At 42.9% G+C, this 21,503-nt stretch overlaps 1 protein-coding gene across 2 annotated transcripts; it reads left to right on the plus strand.

Annotated features, from left to right (window-relative positions):
* The first annotated feature begins 4,780 nt into the window (after positions 1-4,780).
* On the plus strand, positions 4,781-20,990 carry pgap4 (post-GPI attachment to proteins GalNAc transferase 4). Of its 2 annotated transcripts, none has more exons than XM_049572105.1 (2): positions 4,781-4,859; positions 8,173-20,990. In XM_049572105.1, the coding sequence occupies exon 2, from the start codon at positions 8,403-8,405 to the stop codon at positions 9,597-9,599; it is 1,197 nt and encodes a 398-aa protein (XP_049428062.1). In that variant the 5' UTR covers positions 4,781-4,859; positions 8,173-8,402; the 3' UTR covers positions 9,600-20,990. The 2 variants fall into 2 exon arrangements, with proteins under 2 accessions (XP_049428062.1, XP_049428063.1); XM_049572106.1 differs by lacking the exon at positions 4,781-4,859 and adding an exon at positions 5,145-5,260.
* Positions 20,991-21,503: the final 513 nt, after the last annotated feature.

Here is a 21,503-nt window from a genome sequence, read left to right on the forward strand (position 1 = left end):
CTATACTGGCAAAAGTTTAGGGGTCAGTCTTTGCATCTACGTAAACAAGGCATGGAGTACACATGCCAATATTCGGGAAACCTGCTGCACACCAGATGTGGAACTAATATGTGTGTCTTTAGACAAAAGAAAAAAGCGAGTGCTGCCCTGGGTCAGAATAAAAGGAATCAAAAAACCAACAGGTGGTCTTCGAGGACAGTGAAAAAATTGATGTATTAAAAAGAAGAAGGACTGTCCTATTCGTAAACAGAGATATCAGCATGTGACAAAAGGCAGTCCAAACTAAGAGACCGAGGCACTCTGGGGTAGTGTAAAAATCCTTTATTAGAGCAGGGATATCAACGCGTTTCAATGATACAAGTCTTCATCAGGATATGACAGATTGCACACAGGTGTTTAAATCATGTCAAGCATGTGTTGAAGATCATGTGATTAGGTCATGTTTAAGTTAAGTTTAGTTTATTTCCTTTGTTAATCCCCCTGAGGGGAAATTCAATGTTTTCACTCTTACACACAGGTCCGAACACACACATGCACAAAGTGGAGGGATGTCAGAGTGAGGGGGCTGCCCTTGGTCAGGCGCCCCGAGCTGCTGGGGGGTTCGGTGCCTTGCTCAGGGGCACCTCGGCAGTGCCCAGGAGGTGAACTGGCACCTCTCCAGCCACCAGTCCACGCTCCAAATTTTGGTCCGGACAGGGACTCGAACAGGTGACCCTCCGGTTCCCAACCCAAGTCCCTATGGACTGAGCTACTGCCGCCCTCAAACCGCCCACAATTTGTGACCAAATTGTCAGATACACGACAAGAAAAAATAATAAAATAAAAATAATAATAATAAAAAAAGAAATAAATAAAGAAAAAAAATAACAAGACACAGATGTATAAGTAGCAGCAGTCATCAACAACAGGTCATGAAACTGCAAAAAAAGGTAGGTAACAATGTGTAAATCGCAACAACCATCAAAATCATGTGACCAGACTGTCAATATACGACAAGGAAAAAGTAGCAAGACATTAATGTAGCCTATAGATCACAGCAATCACCGAAATAATGGGAATCCATGTTGCTAAATATATAACAAATGTTAAAAAGAAATATTATGAAAAAGGAGAAAAGTCAGTCTCTTCACTGGGGCCTGTATCAGGAAGCAGGATTAATGTCTTAGAATCAGAATCAGAATCAGAAATACTTTATTGATCCCCGAGGGGAAATTACTTATGTTACAAGTGCTCCTTGCAAGAGAGGAAAGATACGTGAAAATATAAGAAATTTAAACAGTAGTATTAACAAATATATAGTTAAATAAACAGGAATTATTAACAAACATAAACGTATATATATATATATATATATATATATATATACATATAGTAAGATGAACAAGATTATCAGGGTGAATGGGGTTATTGCACAAGTTAAATTAAATTACTGCAGTGTGTGAAAAAGTCTCAGGGCCACTCAGAGGGAGGAGTTGTACAGTTTGATGGCCACAGGCAGGAATGATTTCCTGTGGCGCTCAGTGGTACATCTTGGTGGTATGAGTCTCCCACTGAAAGTACTCCTGTGCCTGACCAGCACATGGTGGAGTGGGTGTGAGACATTGTCCAAGATAGTTCGTAGCTTAGACAGCATCCTCCTCTCTGACACCACCATCAGAGAGTCACACTCCGTTCCCACGACGTCACTGGCCTTGCGGATCAGTTTGTTGAGTCTGTTGGCGTCCGCCACCCTCAGCCTGCTGCCCCAGCACACAGCAGCATAGAGGATAGCACTGGCCACCACAGACTCATAGAAAATCCTGAGCATAGTCCGGCAGATGTTGAAGGACCTCAGTCGCCTCAGAAAATAGAGACGGCTCTGGCCCTTCCTGTAGAGAGCGTTAGTGTTCTTAGCCCAGTCCAGTTTATTGTCAATGTGTACCCCCAGGTACTTATAGTCCTCTACAATGTCCACACTGACCCCCTGGATGGAAACAGGGGTCACCGGTGTCTTGGTCCTCCTCAGATCCACCGCCAGTTCCTTTGTCTTTGCCACGTTGAGCTGCAGATGGTTCTGCTCACACCATGTGACAAAGTTATCCACAACAGTCCTGTACTCATCCTCATCACCCTTGCTGATACATCCAACTATAGCAGAGTCATCAGAAAACTTCTGAAGATGGCAGGTCTCAGTGCGATAGCTGAAGTCCGTGGTGTAGAGGGGTGAAGAGGAAGGAGAGAGGACAGTCCCCGCGGGCCCCAGTATTGCTGACCACTCTGTCTGACACACAGCGTTGCAAGCGCACATACTGTGGTCTGCCAGTCAAGTAGTCTACAATCCAGGACACCAGGGGGGCATCCACCTGCACTGCTGTCAGCTTGTCACCCAGTAGAGCTGGACGGATGGTGTTGAACGCACTAGAGAAGTCAAAAAACATGACCCTCACAGTGCTCGCCGGCTTATCCAGATGGGTGTAGACACGGTTGAGCAGGTAGATGATGGCGTCCTCAACTCCAAGTCGGGGCTGATAGGAGAACTGGAGGGGGTCCAAAAGTGGCTTGACCATGGGCCGGAGCTGCTCCAAGACGAGTCTCTCCAGGGTCTTCATGATGTGGGAGGTCAATGCCACAGGTCTGTAGTCCTTGGAGCCACTGGGACGCGATGTCTTTGGCACAGGAACGAGGCAGGATGTCTTCCACAGCAAGGGGACCCTCTGGAGACTCAGGCTCATGTTGAAGACATGCTGAAGTACTCCACATAGCTGGGGGGCACAGGCTTTGAGCACCCTGGGGCTGACACCATCAGGGCCTGCAGCCTTATTTGAGTGGAGTCTCATCAGCTGTCTTCTCACATGGTCAGCAGTGAAGCACATTGTGGAGGTGACGACACGTGGGATAAGAAAACTGAGAAAACAAGCAGGAGTGACTGCAAGAGGCTGCACGCGTGGGCGCATGCGCACAATTGTTTTAAACTAAAGTAAACTAAACTAACTAAACTGACTAAAGCAGTAGTTTTAAACTAAACTTAACTAACTAAACTAACTAAATTAAACTAACTAAACTACACTAATCTAAAGTATACCAAACTAAACTAAGCTAACTAACTAAACTAAACTAAAGTACACTAAACTAAACAAACTAAACTAAACTAAACTAAACTAAACTAACTCAAAACAAGCAAAACAAACTAAACTAAACTAAACTAAACTAACTAACTAAAGTCTCTAAACTTAACTAAACTACACTAATCTAAAGTATACCAAACTAAACTAAACTAAACTTAACTAAACTAACTCAAAACAAGCAAAACAAAACAAACTAAACTAACTAAAGCAGTAGTTTTGAACTAACCAACTAACTAACTAAACTACACTAATCTAAAGTATACCAAACTAAACAAACTAAACTAAACTACCAAACTAACTAAACTACACTAAACAAACTAAACTAACTAAACTAAACCAACTCAAAACAAAACAAACTAAAGTAAACTAAACTAACTAAACTGACTAAAACAGTAGGTTTAAACTTAACTAAACGAACGAACGAAACTAAACTAAACTAAACTAAACTGATTAAAACAGAAGTTTTAAACTAAACTAAACTAACTAGCTAAACTAACTAAACTAACTCAAAACAAGCAAAACAAACTAAATTAAACTAAACTAAACTAACTAAACTGACTAAAACAGTAGTTTTAAATTAAACTAAACTAACTAAACTAACTGACTAAAACAGTAGTTTTAAACTAAAATAAACTAACTAAACTAAACTAAACTAAACTACCTAACTAAACTACACTAAACAAACTAAACTAACTCAAAACAAGCAAAATAAAACAAAACAAACTAAGCTAACTAAACTGACTAAAACAGAAGTTTTAAACTAAACTAACTAAACTAAACTAAACTAAACTAAACTAAACCCCTGAACTGAAACTGAACCCCTGGGGACACTTGAGTTTAGATTATTTTAAATCATTTTTTAATCTTTGCATCTCTTGTCTGCACTTTGGTTGTGTTTAATGGTGATTATTTTAATTGTAAATCATTCAGTAACTAATTTTACCTTTTATATTTTTCTCACTCTTTTATTATTAATCTGTATCCTTTAATATGTTTGATATGTTACTGCTCTGTAAAGCACTTTGAGTTGCCCCGCTGTATGAAATGTGCTGTACACAGAAAGCTGCACTGCACTGTTATTATTGTTATTGTTATATTATTATTATTATCTTACTATATCTTATTATATAATGAGCGACTGATGGCTGCGGCTCCCCCTGTGGACCAATGTTGGTGTTGTTTCTAATGTTTGCTATGACTAAGTCATGGTATGGTATGCTGCTGCATCAAGAGCTAGCTGCACCTTTCCCATGTGAACTATCAGTGCGCCCCACTGTTAAGTCAATACAACATATAAACACTTTAACTATCTGCCTTTCAACGTGCTACCTCAACTACTAATGTACAGTTTTAGCCCACTAACTATCCCACTATTGCCAATGGTACTACTGTACTTTCAATAAAGCAATCGTACTATCAAACTCACAAACACTCTGTCTGAATACATTGCTCTTCTTAATGGGTTCAGTTGACTATTTAATCTGCAGTTTTCTATGACCAACACACACCATGTGAAACTGTACGTGGGCAGCTGTGCACTCAGTGGGTATGGACTAGTTCTCATTATATGTGAGTAATGTGTCTTCCTTGTCTGACGCTGTGCTGCCACCTGCTGGTCTGGAGCAGCAGCGCATGTCCCTGCGCCTCTAGTCGCAGTATTACAGTACATGTGATGTGCGCTCTGGTACCGTACCTACACCTAACTACCTCTGAGGACATGGCAGCGCAGAGCAGACAGCAGCTCCTCGGCTCCCGGTGAGTTTGTATCCTCCGGTTTAACGGCACTCAGCTGTGCTTTATGACGTTTCACCACACTGTCCGTTAGTCTGCCCGTTAGTCTGCCCGTTAGTCTGTCGGGTTGTCTGTCGGTTAGTCTGTCCGTTATTCTGTCCGTTAGCCCGCTGCTAGCAGGGCTGACTCAGTGTGACGGTGATCTTTGACCGGAACACTGTGGACCAGTCTGGGTTTCCGTTATCCGGTAACTGCCGGTTCGTCACCGGACTAATCTGTTGGGAACATGTTCAGATGTCTCCGGTGTGAATGTTGAGTGGACAGAAACCCTGAGAGACACTGATGTCCTCTGATGTCCACACCAGTCTGACCGCACTGTTTCCTGTTGGAATGTAACGTCACCTGGACAGGCGGAATGCACCGAGGTGACGTCACTTTGTTATAATATAATGTATAATATACATAACAGATGTCCATGCCTTGATGACGTCATGCTTCATACAGTCTGACCATCAGCTGTTTGTTTGTTTGTTTGTTTGTTTTTTAACCTCAACAAACACAGTAAATGTTTGACTGGAATTTCTCCCATTTTTTTCCGGGTCATTGAGTCTGCAGGACACGTGGGCTGCGGCCGAGTGAGTCCGTCATTCGCTGTGGGATCAAAACATGCTTCTGCAATTTGACCGTTAAACTCAGAGCACAGCTCCCCTCCCCCCATCCTCTCTGCATGAGATGTTTGAGGAAGCAGTTCAGAGACAGGGCCTCATGATTTCCTCTGACCCAACCATGTCCTTAACAAAGAGTTGATGACCTGATACAGGCTTCCCACATGCAAACTAAACAGGTATAAGTTCTCTTTAGTACCACCAATCTACTCAATAAATAAAGAACTATATGACAGGTGTGTGAGTGTGTGTGTGGGGATGGATGGAGGCAGGGTAGAACATTGTGCCACTCTGTACAGTGACTTCTGCTTGGACTTTTTTTTTTTTTTTTTTTAAATCTTCTTTTGGGGCATTTTTAGCCTTTAATGTACAGGACAGACAAGTGTGAAAGGGGGGAGAGAGAGAGGGAGTGACATGCAGCAAAAAGCCACAGGCTGGAGTCGAACCCAGGCCGCTGAGGCAGCAGCCTTGTACATGGGGCACCTGCTCTACCACTAAGCCACCGACACCCCAACTATTCTGCTTGGACTTTATGCACTATGTGGATTCTGTGTTTTATGTTTATGTAAAGAGCCAAGTGTGACTGTAATCTGTGTGTTGATGTGAGATGCCGGTACTTTTTTCATATGCCCAAAATGAATTTCTCTTGAGAGACAATAAAGATCAATCTTATCTTATGAACAGTCTTTTTTGCTCAAGGTCCTGACACACCAAGCCGACGGTTGGCCATCGACCAAAGTCGGGCCGTCGGTGAGCGTCTGTCGGCTTAGTTTTTGCGGTGTGTCCCGCACCGTCGGCACTTTGGTGTTGGCTGCTTTTCGGCCGATTGAGCACGTCGAATCGGCGGCGGAGCTTGTCGGTGAGAGAGATCACTCTGATTGGCTGTTCAGGTTTTATTTCCTCGCCCCTGTAGCGAGTGAATCTGCCTGTAGTGAAACCGGGGCTAACCGGTGCTTCCTCCTCAGGCTCCACTTCACTCAGCTGCCCCACAGACCCGCTGCTTCTTCCCACTTTAACCTGAATAACGTGTGATTAACAGTTTTTAGACCTGGATTTTTATTTCATTTTACCTGACATGCTGAGTGTTAACAGTTCTGATGTGTAAATATGTATTTATAATAATCCCACATGCTTCTCATCATCACGGCCCGATGAGTGCTCTATGAAGTTACAGTCACATGACAACAAATGTGCATAATTGCCTCGACCCCACTCTCGTCGTCTGCAGGTCACACTTCAGGTCATCCGCAGGGTAGGAAGCATTTAAACGTAGATTAGGACGCCGTTTTTTAAATGCAAAATGTGAAGTGATCGAGTCGACCTGTGTGCAGACACGTTGAGTCCGCACCGGCAGAATTCCACAGACTTTGTCTGAACATGAAAAAAATGTGAGCTGTTTCCTCGTTCACCCTCTGTGGTCCTGCATCAATATGCCAGCTGGTAAAACAGTGTTTGTCCTTTATCTTTATTTTGATTTACTTTATTTTATTTCACAGGATGTCTCATTGAGAGTGAAAATCTGTTTTACAGGAGAAACCCGGCCGATCAGCAGCCAATCAGAACACATTAACATGCAACAACAACAATATGTCATACAAAAGTCCACAATAAAACAACAACTATTTAAACAAAGTGGCCTCTCAAGAGACACAAGCACACGTCTCTGTCACCACATATTGGTCACAAAATACACAAAATAAACGGAATTTAAAGACATTTTTTAAAAATATTTTTTTGAAGTACACTCCTGGGTATCTTACCTTGAAGGTGAAGTGTGTCAGATTTAGGGAAACTTGGTGGCATCTGGATGGTTTTTATCTGGTCTCTGTCTCTGCTAAACAAACAGGAGCAGTGACAGGCCAGCCGTCAGGACATACAGGAGGGGGACACTATAATATAATCCAAAGAATCATATTTCCACGTGTATTTAAGGGAGCATATCTCTGTTTCCCGGGCTCTATGTTCCCGGCTCAACCAAGCCGGGAACATAGAGCCTTTTTTGCAGGGTTAAGTGGGGAACATAGAACCTGGGAAACATAGGGATGACCCCGTAATATATTAATATCTACTGTTACAACCTTGTTTTCTTATTTTGAAAAGCAGAGGAAGTCACATGTGAAACACATGAGGAAATTACTGCAGGGTATTAACTCACCAGATCAAATCAGGAGTGAGCAAATATTTTTTCTTCATTTATTCATTCAGTCTTGAGGTGACTTAATTAAATATTGCTCAGGTTGTGTGCACAGCTGGAACAGTGTCTGTCCCCTTTCTTAGGTTCCCAGTGGGCCGCTCTAGTATGGGCTGGTCGTAAGCTTTTTCTTTTCTTTTTTTAAATTTATTTTGTTTTTTGGCTGATCGGTCCTCAGAGCAGAGAAATGATGGGCCCACTGGTTTGTCTCTCATCTGAACACTGGCCAATCACGGCCCACCCCATCCTGCTCGTTCCTATTTCACTCACTACCTACACTTTAATGTTTCTGTTGAAACTGTTCTGTTGAAATGTTCAGCAGATTGTGGGGAAAGAAGTCTTATGAAAGACGGAGCTGTGCTTCTCCACAGGATCTGATGTGAATCTACAGCCCAGCACAGTGGTTTTCATGTTTCATACAGACAGATCACAGTCTATAAACAGCAACTGAGTAAAAACGTCCTCTTGTCTCTTTCTACAGACACCAGAGCAGAGACAGATGAGCAGGATCGAGCTGAAACTCTCACGTCTCTGTTTACAAGAAGACAGAGTGCCAACACCTGACTCATTTTCCACAGAGCTCTCAGTTCACATCATCAGATTTCACTGCCGTGGTCAGCTGAAACAAACTGCATGCTGGGACACCGTACATGTTGAGCTGACCCTCCTGAGCTCGTCTGTTCATCTAGTCGCTGAGTGGTTCCAGCCGGAATGCCTCGATGGAAAGGGTTCTTCAGTCATTACCTGCGATGGTCCAACACCGTCACTCAAGCCCTCGTCCTGTCCGTCGCCATGTTTTGCATCGTCCTCCCTCTGTGCTGCCATCGGCTGCTGTACTCTTACTTCTTCATCAGGTCCATGTACCTGGACTCCATGAGTGAGGAGGTCCTGCAGGAAAGCCTCGCCCGAGGCCAGGATGCGCTGCGCTTCTGGCAGAGTGCTTCCACTGCAGCAGCGGTGTCTTCCAGATTCACTGACATCACCCAGCATCCTGAGCTGCTAGTTACCGTGGTAACAACCAGGCGGAATGAGGGATGGGACTTCCACTACCTGCTCCAGGTGATGCGGCAGCTGAGCAGGATTCTGGGAAGCTGTGGGGAGCGGCGGTGTGCGGAGGTGTTGGTTTGCGATGTGGAAAGCGGGCCACAGGAAAACCAGGACGCCAAGATGCTGGAGGCCCACTTCAGGGTGATCCGACGTTCCCCTCTGGAGCAGCAGAGGAACAGGGAACGAATCAACACCTTTGAGAGGGAGAAGAGGGATTATGTCTTCTGTCTCCGCAAGGGATGGGAGCTGGTGAAGCCCAAGAACATGGTTGTCCTGGAGGATGATGCTTTGCCGATACAGGACTTTTTCGCAGTCGTGAAGGACCTGCTGTCCCGTCGTTTCGCCTTCCAGACTCTTTACATTAAGCTGTATCACCCTGAAAGGCTGCAGCGCTACTGGAACCCTGAGCCTTACCGCATCTTGGAGTGGGTGGGACTCGGGCTGGTCGGAGCAACGGCCCTCCTCCTCACCCTCCCTTACTGGAACCCCTGCTCTTTCTCCTTCACACTGTCGGCCAGCCATTTCCTCTTCTTCACTCTCTACTTCATGGCTGCCACAGAGCTGCTGGGGCGCCACTACCTCCTGGAGGTGCGAAGACTAACCCCGCAGCTCTACGCCGTCTCCCCAGCCACAGAGTGCTGCACCCCTGCCATGCTCTTCCCCGGCAACGCCTCGCTCAGGGTTGCAGAGTATCTGGACGGCTCATTCTGTGTCAAGGGAAATGCGAAAGACATGGTCATGTATCAGATGGCAAGGACCATCCCAGGAGAAAGGTCTCACAGCGTGGAACCCAACCTCATCACCCACATCGGGGCGTATTCGTCGGTCAGGGCCAATCCACCCAGGCCCAAACTCCTCTGACAGGGAGGACACTCAGTGCAACAAGGCTGGATTTAATCAGGTTCCTCCTCACCCAGTTTCCTGTCTGCTGTGTCACCTGCCGGACTCTTCACACAGTTGAAGACGTCGCTCAGAGAGTACTGGTTTGGTGTTTAGTTGTCAAAGCATCAGGTTGAAAACAGATAGTTGAAAAGTATTTGTAGATCTGAAGGTTGCAGTTCACAAGTGTTTTAACCATGTTTTTCAGTCGTCTGTCTCCCAGATGTCTGACAGCACAGAAACACTTCTGATTTTATCAGTACAGCTGAATAACAGCTCACATTTTACTGCGCGTAACAACGACCTGAAGAGTTTATGCTTCAAGTCTGTCTTCTTGTGTTTCACACTCGGAAGTACAGTGATTGTGTGTTGGGCCAAGAGCCAAAATGTGGGTAACCTACACTCAACACAGTACCTGAACACACCATGTGTGACACTGAAGCTGCCGAAGGTTTACTGTACGGTGAGTGTGAAATGCTGTTAAACCACTTTTAGGTAAAATGATAAAAATGTTAATTTTCAACGGGTGTTAGTTTGATGGTGTTTGACGGAAGTTGGACACCAGCGAATTGCACAAACCACTCTGAGCTGTGTGTTCAGTTTGGGATCAAATCGTCACTGCTGGAAAAAAAAATAGTTTTGCTGACTTTATACGTTATTCAGCTGAGGGGTTTATATTCTTCTCTACTGCTGTGGTGAATCTACTGCCCGAGGTCATCAGACTGTTTATTTAAAAAGATAAATCAGATGCTGTCAGTTTCCACATGATCATCACCTGCAGCCCTTTTGGAACATTCAATAATTTTTCTTGATATGTTCATGGATAGTGGTGACTTAAAGGATTGTTCACTGCTTGTTCACCCAGACCTTATTAAAGGGAGACTTTGCAGATTTTCAGCCTGGCTTGTGTTGCCGCGGTGCAGAGCTCTGATTCTCTGCCTGAGCTCGATTTGGCCCGACCCGACCCGCCATCACATCCTCACTGTGACCTCGTCACATATTGACATTTTGGTCATGGACTTTCCATGTCCACATACAATGTGCATGGTACGCTGAGTGTGTTGGTTGTTGATGTTCTGGGACACTGTGGCAAGTTCTCTTCTTTCAAGATAAACTTCTGTTTTCACAGGAAATTTAACATTTACCTACAGTCTCTTTCAAAATAAAAGCACTACATCAATACAGTACTGCAAATGTAATATTTTTTTTTCCTTCAACAACTAAAACACGGGCTAGGTTAATTGGTGACTCTAAATTGTCCGTAGGTGTGAATGTGAGTGTGAATGGTTGTCTGTCTCTATGTGTCAGCCCTGTGATAGTCTGGTGACCTGTCCAGGGTGAACCCTGCCTCTCACCCAGTGTCAGCTGGGATAGGCTCCACCCCCCCGCGACCCTCAAGAGGATGAAGCGGTTAGAAGATGAATGAATGAATGAATGAATGAACTAAACCCCGCGACCCTCAAGGGGGTTTAGGAAAAAAGAACAGGGTTTGGCTTTAGAATCTTAGGGGATGCAAACACCGCTCCCTCGGGTGAAAGTCAGTGTTTGTCAGACCCATCCACCACCCCTCCCCCCGCCCCACTCAGACTTTTGCCGCCTTAACTTTTGTCCTTGTCCCCCTGCGTTTCCCCCCAGACACTGCCGGGTGCGGTTGAACCACTAAGGCAACAGGCCGCATATCATGCCAACGTTAAAGGGCGCCTTTTTTCATTGTTTTCTGACGCCACAAGTCACTGGCCACGTGTCGGATTTTGATGACTTCAGAGTGAGACCGGGCTGGACCTGCAGGGTTCAGGCTGGGCCGGGCTGTAATCTCTCATTATTGCCCCTGGGCCTGAATCAGGCCGGGTTCTAGACAATTAAGCTTTGTTTTCTGTTTGTTTTAAATGAAACCGACAGTTCTCGTGCGTAAATTACAGGAGATTTATTGGACTCAATCAGGAGGGAAGGACAGAGACAGAGGGGACTGAGACTGAGAGGGAAAGTGGTGGAACAATGAAGTAATATAGTGGAGAAGAGGAGGAGAAAGAGCAGGCAACGGAGCGATGGAAACGAGAGGAAGAGGGGCTGCAAGGCGACTTGGTCAGCAGTGTTTTCTTCCGCCTCCCCAACAGCGGGAGAGATGTGCGTAATGAGCCCAGTCTCACTACGAAGTCATAAAAATCCAGTTCTTGGTCAGTGACCTGCAGCGTCAGAAACCAACAAAAAAGGCATCCTTTAACATTGGCATGATACGCAGCTAGTTGCTGATAAAGGCAACAAACACTGACTTTCACCCGAGAGAGCAGTGTAAGATTCTAAAGCCAAACCCTGTTCTTCTTTCCAAAACCTAACCACGTGTTTTTGTTGTTAAAGGAAAAAACATCAGTTGGCGGTGTTGTACCGCCGTAGTGCTTTTATTTTGAAAGAGACTGTATCAAACTGTACATTTCCTGTGAAAACAGAAGTGTATTTTGAAAACAGACAATGCATGTAACAGGCTGAAGTTGACACGGCGTCCCAGAACGTCAACAACCAACACACCCAGGGTACCTTGGACGCCATATGTGGACGTGGAAAGTCCATGACCAAACGTGGTCGCGTGCTGTAACACGCAGCAAAGAGCAGTGATCATCATCAGCGTGCAGCATCACTATGAACTGCCGAAGGGGGAGTGGCCTCTACTGAACCTGTCGCACATAGTCTGGGCCGTTAGTGGCCGTTTTGGTAAGGAAACGGAACCAGGGCAAGTGAGACAGTTTGGTGAATTTGGTGAATACCGCATCCGCTCCCTAGACCGGAACCAGAATCCAGACAAAATTAAGAGTGAATAGATACCAGGCTCTTCGCCTGAAGAGCCTGGTGACGCGAGGCTAGTCGCACATGAGACAACAGACTATTGAAATAAGGGAGAGAAGGAGAAGTGGTGCAAGGAAACACATAAGCCCTCAGCCTGTAACAAATGGTTTAATATTAAAAAAAAATATTTTACAGTAGAAAGCAGCTTTTTGATTGAGCTCAGACCCAAATCTGCTGCCATGGGTCAAGCTGGGGTCAAGCTGGGGTCAAGCTGGGATCGGGCTCCGACAGAAACTGTGCAGGTTCATGTAGGTCTTGATAATTTTGGGCCGTCAGCTCTACCACTGTGGGGGGAGTGTGTGCATATGAATGGTGTCTGGTTCCCCACCTGTGCCGTCAGCAGGACCTCACTGCTCACACCACAAGTGAAAATCCACCAGATGACGTGCTTCATGTCATTTCACGTCCACGTCTGGAGGATTTTGGTTCTCAGAGAGGCGGAAAAGTCGGGTAGCTGGCAGCACACGGGGGTGCCTTAACACCATTCATCTGCATACACTCTCCACACTGCGAAGCGAAGATACAGTCCTGGGAAAAAACTGGCAAAGTATTGCTTTAAAAGTGGGGCTGGGGTCTGATCAATCCCAGAAACCACCAGCTTTTGGTCTGATGACGATAAGCCTGTGGGGGCAACAGACTATATTTTGGAGTATCCAGTCTAGTCAGCAGGTATCTGAACCAAGACCTCCTCTTTTCTATAAGTAGATATCTGCGAATGAATGCAGGTGATTTTTTTAAAACATCTCATATAAAGTTAAATTATTGTCACCCCATAGCTGACGGGCTCGGTGACCTCTTCGGCTCTCCACACGGACTGTCTACCTGCACTTAAATATAACTAAAGTTGGATATTGGACAAACATTCACTCAACACCCAGAGGCCTCTTCTAGGTTTCACTTTGACCCAGTGTCAACACTAGGAGGGCGGTAAGCTCACCTCCTAGCCCTCTCGTCACTGCTGGGGACAGACCTGGACCCGCCAGTCATACTATGAATGGAAAGTGTGTCCGAGCCTTTATGTTGTGGTTGAAAAACAGTGAACACATCTTTTAAGAGACAAATTTGAGGAAGAGGAGCTCAAAGTCTTCACAGTCCTGTCTCTGTGGATCAGACATGACTGATTGATGGGGCCTCTTTTATGTCTGAGGACAAGATGAGATTGTGATTGTTTGATCGTGGCCTTTCTTCTTCAACACTCATTATCTGAATTTCATTGTATTTACAGAGAATCTGTAAATAGTGAGCGGTCATGTGACGATACCCACCTCTGCGATACCATAGAGCAATATTAACACTGTCACAGTGCTGCTGTTGGAGACGCGACCGCCGCAGCACAACCACACTGACTGTGCCTCAAACTGTATGTGACCTACAGAGCAATGACACGACCAAACCTCCACAGTGTCGTGTCGACCTTTACAGCAGCAGTCTGACATTTTAATCAAGCTTTTCATCCTCACACGACACATTTGCTTTCTAAAACTAGAGCGATGGCAGATTTATTTTTTCATATCCATCTATGTGTTTTTCAAAGGACTTGTTTTTAAAATCAGAATCTCTTTAAAAGGTCTTTAATATGTACATTTGATTAATGTCGCATTGTTCCAATTTTTAAATAATATCTTCACATTAAATGTTAGAGGGAAAAAAGCTTTGAGGTGGAGTGTTTGGCAAAGAGAACCAAGTTCAGCTGGTGCCTGTAAACCTCCCCTAATCAAAAATCAGGACTGTGCTGCTAACGGTGGGTTAACACTAGCCTAACATTTGCTTAAGGCTAGTTTAGCATTGGCTTAACATCGGCTTAATTATGGCTTGATGTTAGGTTAACATTAGCTTAATGATAGCTAAACGTTGGTTTAATTTTGGCTTAAAGTTAGCTTAAGATTGTCTTAATGCTGGTTTAGGGCATTGCTTTGGCGTTTGAGTGCACTGTTGCCAACTCCTCAGTAAGAAAAGTAGCTATTGGCTTGTCGCTAAATGATGTCATCGCCTAATTTGCATAATTGTCCATATGCATGTAATTGTAATGGCTGCTGTAGGAGAGAGGAATAACGTCGTGGGAGAGACAAAAACTGAGTAAAAAAACACCCTGAATATGTTTAGAACTGCAAATGAACCTTCTTTCAGTGATTTATATCAGACAAAGAAAATTTTACATTTACATTCCGCCCTGACTGTAAACCAGGCCGGGATCAGCTAGCGGTGGTTCCGCACATGCGCGATTCACTTGCAGTCTGGACGTGGAGGGGTTAACATCTCCTGCTCTGACTGCAGCTGGGAGGGAGGACTGGGCCGTCTGTGAGTGCTTTGGGGCAGGGGAGGAGCCCACGGCAGCATCCGCTGCTCGTTGAGAAGAAAAACGATACGTGCTTTCACGTCAGAGTCTCCAAAGGTCTCCAATAACAGCAGAAAAAGTCGCTAGATTTGTCGCTAGTTGCTTTTTTGAAAAAGAGTCGCTAGAGGGGTCTGAAAAGACGCTAAATACAGCGACAAAGTCGCTAAGTTGGCAACACTGCTTGAGTGCGCCTGTTGACGTCTATTGAAAACTATGAATTTCAGGGCACAAAAAGTGCGGCGTGTGTACAGGCTCAAAGATTTACTAAAATGTCAGACTGTCTCACTGAATGTGCCTTTAATGTTTTTGTCGTTGAACTTTGAGGTTTCTTGCCGTAACAGAACGTTTCCCAGGAATCAGCTCTGGAGGAAATGACTCTAAAGTTGGTCAGCTGTGATATTTAAATGCATTTAATTTGTACTGACTCAAATATAATATTTAGATGAGTGGAAACTCAAAGAGTTGCAGGAAGGAGCTGCCAAGGCCTGTTAGAATACAATTCAGTTCAATTTTATTTATACAGCCCAATATCACAAATCACAATTTGCCTCACAGGGCTTTACAGCATACGACATCCCTCTGTCCTTATGACCCTCACAGCTGATCAGGAAAAACTCCCCAAAAAACCCTTTAACGGGGAAAAAACAGTAGAAACTTCAGGAAGAGCAACTGAGGAGGGATCCCTCTTCCAGGACGGACAGACGTGCAATAGATGTCGTACAGAACAGATCAACATGATAAATTAACAGTAATCTGTATGTCACAATCACTACGAAATGACACCAGAGTCCAAAGTCAGGAGCTCAAACTGTTTTGTGTTTCAGCTCTAAACCGCAAGAGTTTGACTCTAAAAATCAAAATATTATAAACTGCTTATTGTTTAAAACATGGCCGACAGCACAACATGTAGCACATGTAATGACTTTTTTTTAAGAGAAGTGACACCTTCAGAGAGTTTAAAAAGCAAACGTTTAAATGACCAATAAGTGTTTCTGATAAATATTCTACTTCCTGTTTTATTTAGAAATATCCACAAAATATAAGTTTATTTCACCCGCGCATATTTTAAAGGAATAGTTCAACATGTTGGGAAACTTTGGATCAAACAAACCAGATAAATATGTAAGTGAGAGAGCTTTAAAGGAGCAGGCAGGTTGTTTCCTTTGGACAGAGGCAGGCTAGCTGTTTCCACCTGTTTCCAGTCTTTATGCTAAGCTAAGCTAACAGGCTGTAGCTTTGTATTTACTCTTCAGACATGAGTCAGTGTGAACATCTGACTCTCAGAGAGAAGAGGATTCACCTAACTGTGACAGTGGGCCTCATGCAGAAACATTCTCTTAGGTTTTCTCTTATATTTTCCCTCTCACTCTTAGCGTAGGTCATGTCACCCTAAACACTGTATAAGGGCAGGTGTTGTGCTGCGTGCAAAGACTTGACACCAGATGTCCCCAAAAACAGCTGCAAAGTAAAGGTGATTTGCTGTGTCAGCAGCAGCGGTGGGGGAAGTATTCAGATCCTTTGCTGCAGTAAAAGTACTAATACACCACACTGTAAAAATACCCTGCTCCTAGTGAGAGTACTGCATCAAAAATGTTACGGAAGTAAAAGTATCCAAGGGCACAATGCAGAATATTTTAAATCAACTTAATAAAATCAAAATTTGGGATGCACCATTTTATCGACCGTACATCACTATCAGCAGATATTCTCCTTGTTGACTGCCATCGATGTCTCAGCAAGTTAGATGACATTCACCAGTCGCAGTGGTCGATGTTTTCATCATCAGTTTTGTGCAGGTTATATCACAGAGCAACCGACAGTGTCCTGTCCCACGAGATGCCGTCCGAATGACAGTATGCAGTAAACTCACTGTCGTCAAGTCAGAGGAACAACAAATCATTGATGACATCAGCAGGAGGAGAGCTGGTTAGTGTTTGTCGTTAGTGGCCGGTGGCTAGAACTAATCGCTGGTGGAGGTTACACAGATGCGGTGTTCAAACGGTGTTGTGTTTACCGTGTTCACAGGAAGAGACTAAATGAACGCGGTATTCGCGGCTTCGTTAGTGAAAATCATCTGAGAGCTCTGAGGTCCCGACTTCGTGTACCCAATTCTCCATGTTGTAAACACGAGCCCATGAGTTCTATTTGAAGGCAGCGTGACTTACATTATGATGCTCGCTTCGGTAAAAATGAGGATTGGGCGAAGGTTATTTACAACTCAGGATGTCCCGATCACATTTTTTTTGCATCGGATCCGATACCGAGTCCTTTATTGTGAAACCGAGTCCGATCTGATACTTTGCAAAGCATTAAGAAAGGAAAAAAAATGCATCCAAGTTGTCCCATAAGGTTTGTTTTTTATTTAAATAGTATCCAAAAAGCTTATCGGTGGATCAGCAGCACAAAATGTAAACAAATTCAATATCTTCTTGTCTTCAACAAACAAAATAGGCCTGTGTCTTTATACACTGGAAAGTGGAGGCAACACTGAACAACATAGATGAAAAACCTGGCCATTTTTGTTGTTTTGATTCCTCCGATCTTTCGTTACCAATTCCGATTTTGTAAAAATAACGTGATCGGAGCCGATACCCGAACCAATCAGACATCCCTAATTACAGCATTATCATGATGTGTTCAGTGTCATCTTGTAAAATGTAGTTTTTAGTCAGAAACGTGAATAAAACAGACATGTTTTGATTTTTTTTTTTACAGCAATATAAAATAGATATAAAAGGGGTTTATATGGTAAAATACTTTTAAAGTAGTTAATTCAAAATGTTTTTCATGTGAAAGAAAGGACTGAATAACTTTTAAACTGTTGTTTTCCATAATAAAGATTTCTTTATTTTACTGATAAAAAGGTGGAAAAAATAACAACAAAAATTACAAACAACAAAACAAAAAACAGTTCAGGCTGGGCCGGGCTGTAATCTCTCATTATTGCCCCAAGTTCTCGTGCGTAAATTACAGGAGTTTTATTGGACTCAATCAGGAGGGAAGATTGCAGATTTTCAGCCTGGCTTGTGTTGCTGCGGTGCAGAGCTCTTATTCTCTGCCTGAGCTCGATTGGGCCCGACCCGACCCGCCATCACATCCTCACTGTGACCTCGTCACATATTGACATTTTGGTCATGGACTTTCCATGTCCACATACAATGTGCATGGTACGCTGAGTGTGTTGGTTGTTGATGTTCTGGGACACTGTGGCAAGTTCTCGTCTTTCAAGATAAACTTCTGTTTTCACAGGAAATTTAGTATTTACCTACAGTCTCTTTCAAAATAAAAGCGCTACATCAATACAATACTGCAAACGTAATTTTTTTTCCCTTCAACAACTAAAACACGGACTAGGTTAATTGGTAACTCTAAATTGTCCGTAGGTGTGAATGTGAGTGTGAATGGTTGTCTGTCTCTATGTGTCAGCCCTGTGATAGTCTGGTGACCTGTCCAGGGTGAACCCTGCCTCTCACCCAGTGTCAGCTGGGATAGGCTCCACCCCCCCGCAACCCTCAAGAGGATGAAGCGGTTAGAAGATGAATGAATGAATGAATGAATGAATGAACTAAACCCTGCGACCCTCAAGGGGGTTTAGGAAAAAAGAACAGGGTTTGGCTTTGGAATCTTAGGGGATGCAAACACCGCTCCCTCGGGTGAAAGTCAGTGTTTGTCAGACCCATCCACCACCCCTCCCCCCGCCCCACTCAGACTTTTGCCGCCTTAACTTTTGTCCTTGTCCCCCTGCGTTTCCCCCCAGACACTGCCGGGTGCGGTTGAACCACTATGGCAACAGGCCGCATATCATGCCAACGTTAAAGGGCGCCTTTTTTCATTGTTTTCTGACGCCACAAGTCACTGGCCAAGTGTCGGATTTTGATGACTTCAGAGTGAGACCGGGCTGGACCTGCAGGGTTCAGGCTGGGCCGGGCTGTAATCTCTCATTATTGCCCCCGGGCCTGAATCAGGCCGGGTTCTAGACAATTAAGCTTTGTTTTCTGTTTGTTTTAAATGAAACTGACAGTTCTCGTGCGTAAATTACAGGAGATTTATTGGACTCAATCAGGAGGGAAGGACAGAGACAGAGGGGACTGAGACTGAGAGGGAAAGTGGTGGAAAAATGAAGTAATATAGTGGAGAAGAGGAGGCGAAAGAGCAGGCAATGGAGCGATGGAAACGAGAGGAAGAGGGGCTGCAAGGCAACAAAAATTACAAACAAAACCCCAGCAACAGTACTTTTAGTCGGTCAATTTAAAAAACAAATAAACATTGGTGCATCACCGATCAAGATAACTTTTTTTTTTTTTTAAAGCAGCGGGAGTTCATATTCAAGAGGCTGGAACCATGAAATAGTTTTCCATGAAAAATGACAAACAGTTATCAAAGTATTTACAATTCTTTTTTAAATAATTCAACTAATTGTTTCAGCTGCACTTGAAGATTTTTATTTGCTTTGTTTGCAAAAAAACTTAATTGTTATTGTAAAGTAATTCAATTCATCAAGTGAAGTACAAAGTGCAGTGTCCCTCTGAAGTGAAGCAGATGTATAAAGTGACATGAGATCAGAACAAGTAAAGGAAGAGAACCTTAAGTACCATACTTGAGTAAATGTACTTAGTTACATTCCAGCACTGGTCATCAGAGGGACACACAGTAACAGAAATTACAGTCATTGGGATGAATGGACCAAGTGTAGCAGCCTTTCTTCAGCCCTCAAATAATTTATTCATTATAAACATAATCTAAATTTGATTATATGATATTCATGTATTCCTTTATGTTCTTAAGGTTTAAAACTCGTGTTACCTCGAGTTGGACAACAGTTTGTGGAGAGTAAAGACGAGACCTTTTTCTCTTATCTTATTAAAAGTGCTTGTAAGATTTTCCAAGAGAAGAGCAAAAATAAGAAGCACTGAATAAGAAATAAATGTTTGTTGAAATATGGATAAATCTTGGATACAAACAAAAATAAGAGAAAATGTGTTGGAGTGGCTGTGTTGTTTCTTGCATGAGGCCCGGTGTTTCATGTAAAGCTTAAAAATCAAACAAAAGTAATAATATTAATGAGGAATGTCTGTTTTATGTATTCGCTGGACAATCACAGATTCGCCTCAAAGAGTTTTACACTCTTTATGTTTTTATTACCTCCAAATCACAGATATTGTTTTGGTTTGAGTGATTATTTCACTGACGTACTGACAGTCTGTCTAAACTGATACTAATTACTTCACTCAAATATATAAAAGAGTTCATACTGATTATTGCTGAAACAAAAACTTTAACTGAACTTTTCTTCATGTTTAATTTGGCAGCTCTACATGATTTATTACAACTGACTTGAATTGTGACTTTGACATTAACATTTAAATTGCACTTTATTAAAGATATATACGGTAAATTAGGGAAAATAATTTACATTATTTTATAGAATAAAAAGTGAAATATAAAGTGACACAGTGTGAGTGTTTGAAAAGAAAATTCATGAGCAAAAATATCAAAACAATCAGTGAACTTAAGTTTATGTTGTGATGAAAATATTCAGATAAACTCTCCAATTAAAACATTTATTTAACTTAGCAGAAAGAAGATGTTCTTTTTTTTCCAGAAGTTTAATTTTTACTGCTCATTTATGTTGAAAGTCGAGAACATCGATTTCTAAAATGAAAATTTAATTTAGTGTTTGATTTAAGCTTTGTTTTGGTTTGATGTGTTTTATTTCTGCCTTACACATATGCTGTGTTTTTGTTAATTAATCATAAAATGTTGCTGCGTCTGTCCTTCATTTACTGCAACACAAACATTTCAGTTTAGATGTTTTTCTCTTTTTGTTTCTGTATTTTTCAACCAATCATTTTGTTTGCATGTTAATAACAAGATGAAGATTCATTTTATTTCATTTTTATCTGACATCTTTAGACATCAAGTTGTTGCCTAAAATAAGCTCAGAGTGCTCCAACTGACCAAAGAGTGATTTAAGACTTCAGATGAAAATTTACTGGTCAAACTGAATTGACATTTCAGAATAAAAGCACTGCAATTATTTGACTCAAATACGATGTGAAAATGTCGGACGGACGATGCAAATGAAATCTGTTTTGCTGTTAGAACATTCTGACTGTAATTTAAATCTTTGTGTTTACACTGAGACTCTTTCACTGTTTTCTACCTTTAAAAAAATCAATAAATCTCTGCTGTTGACGTCACTTTGTTGATTTTTTTTGTTAACAAAGATGGTGGATTGTGAGAGGTTTAGATTCTGCGCATCTGCAGAGCAGTTTACAAATTAACAAGTCACCGAGTCAGACTGGTTTTTCAGAGCAGATCTCAAAGTATGAGAGGAATGATGACACTGACAGTCTGTTCACACTGAGACAAAACTGGTGCTTATCAGTCTCATTTGATATGTACAAAGCTCACAGATACACTAAAGGCCAAAAGTTTGGAAGCAAGATCAAATTTGTACAAATAAGATCATAGTTTCATTGGTATACTTTGCAACAAAATAAACATGATTATTATATAATCAATAATTATCAGGTATTTGGGTTTTTCTTGGTTAGACTTCGCTTTCCTCAAAGTAACCTCCTCTGGCTTTAACAACAGCATGGCATATACAAGGCATTTGTTCCACAAGTTTATGTGCCAGGAATTGCATTCCAAGCTTTCTTAAGTTCATCAATGAGAGACTGCTGATTTGTGGGACGCACTTTTCTGAC

Source organism: Epinephelus fuscoguttatus, linkage group LG3 (genome assembly GCF_011397635.1).
Source record: "Epinephelus fuscoguttatus linkage group LG3, E.fuscoguttatus.final_Chr_v1".
Lineage (NCBI taxonomy): Eukaryota > Metazoa > Chordata > Actinopteri > Perciformes > Serranidae > Epinephelus > Epinephelus fuscoguttatus.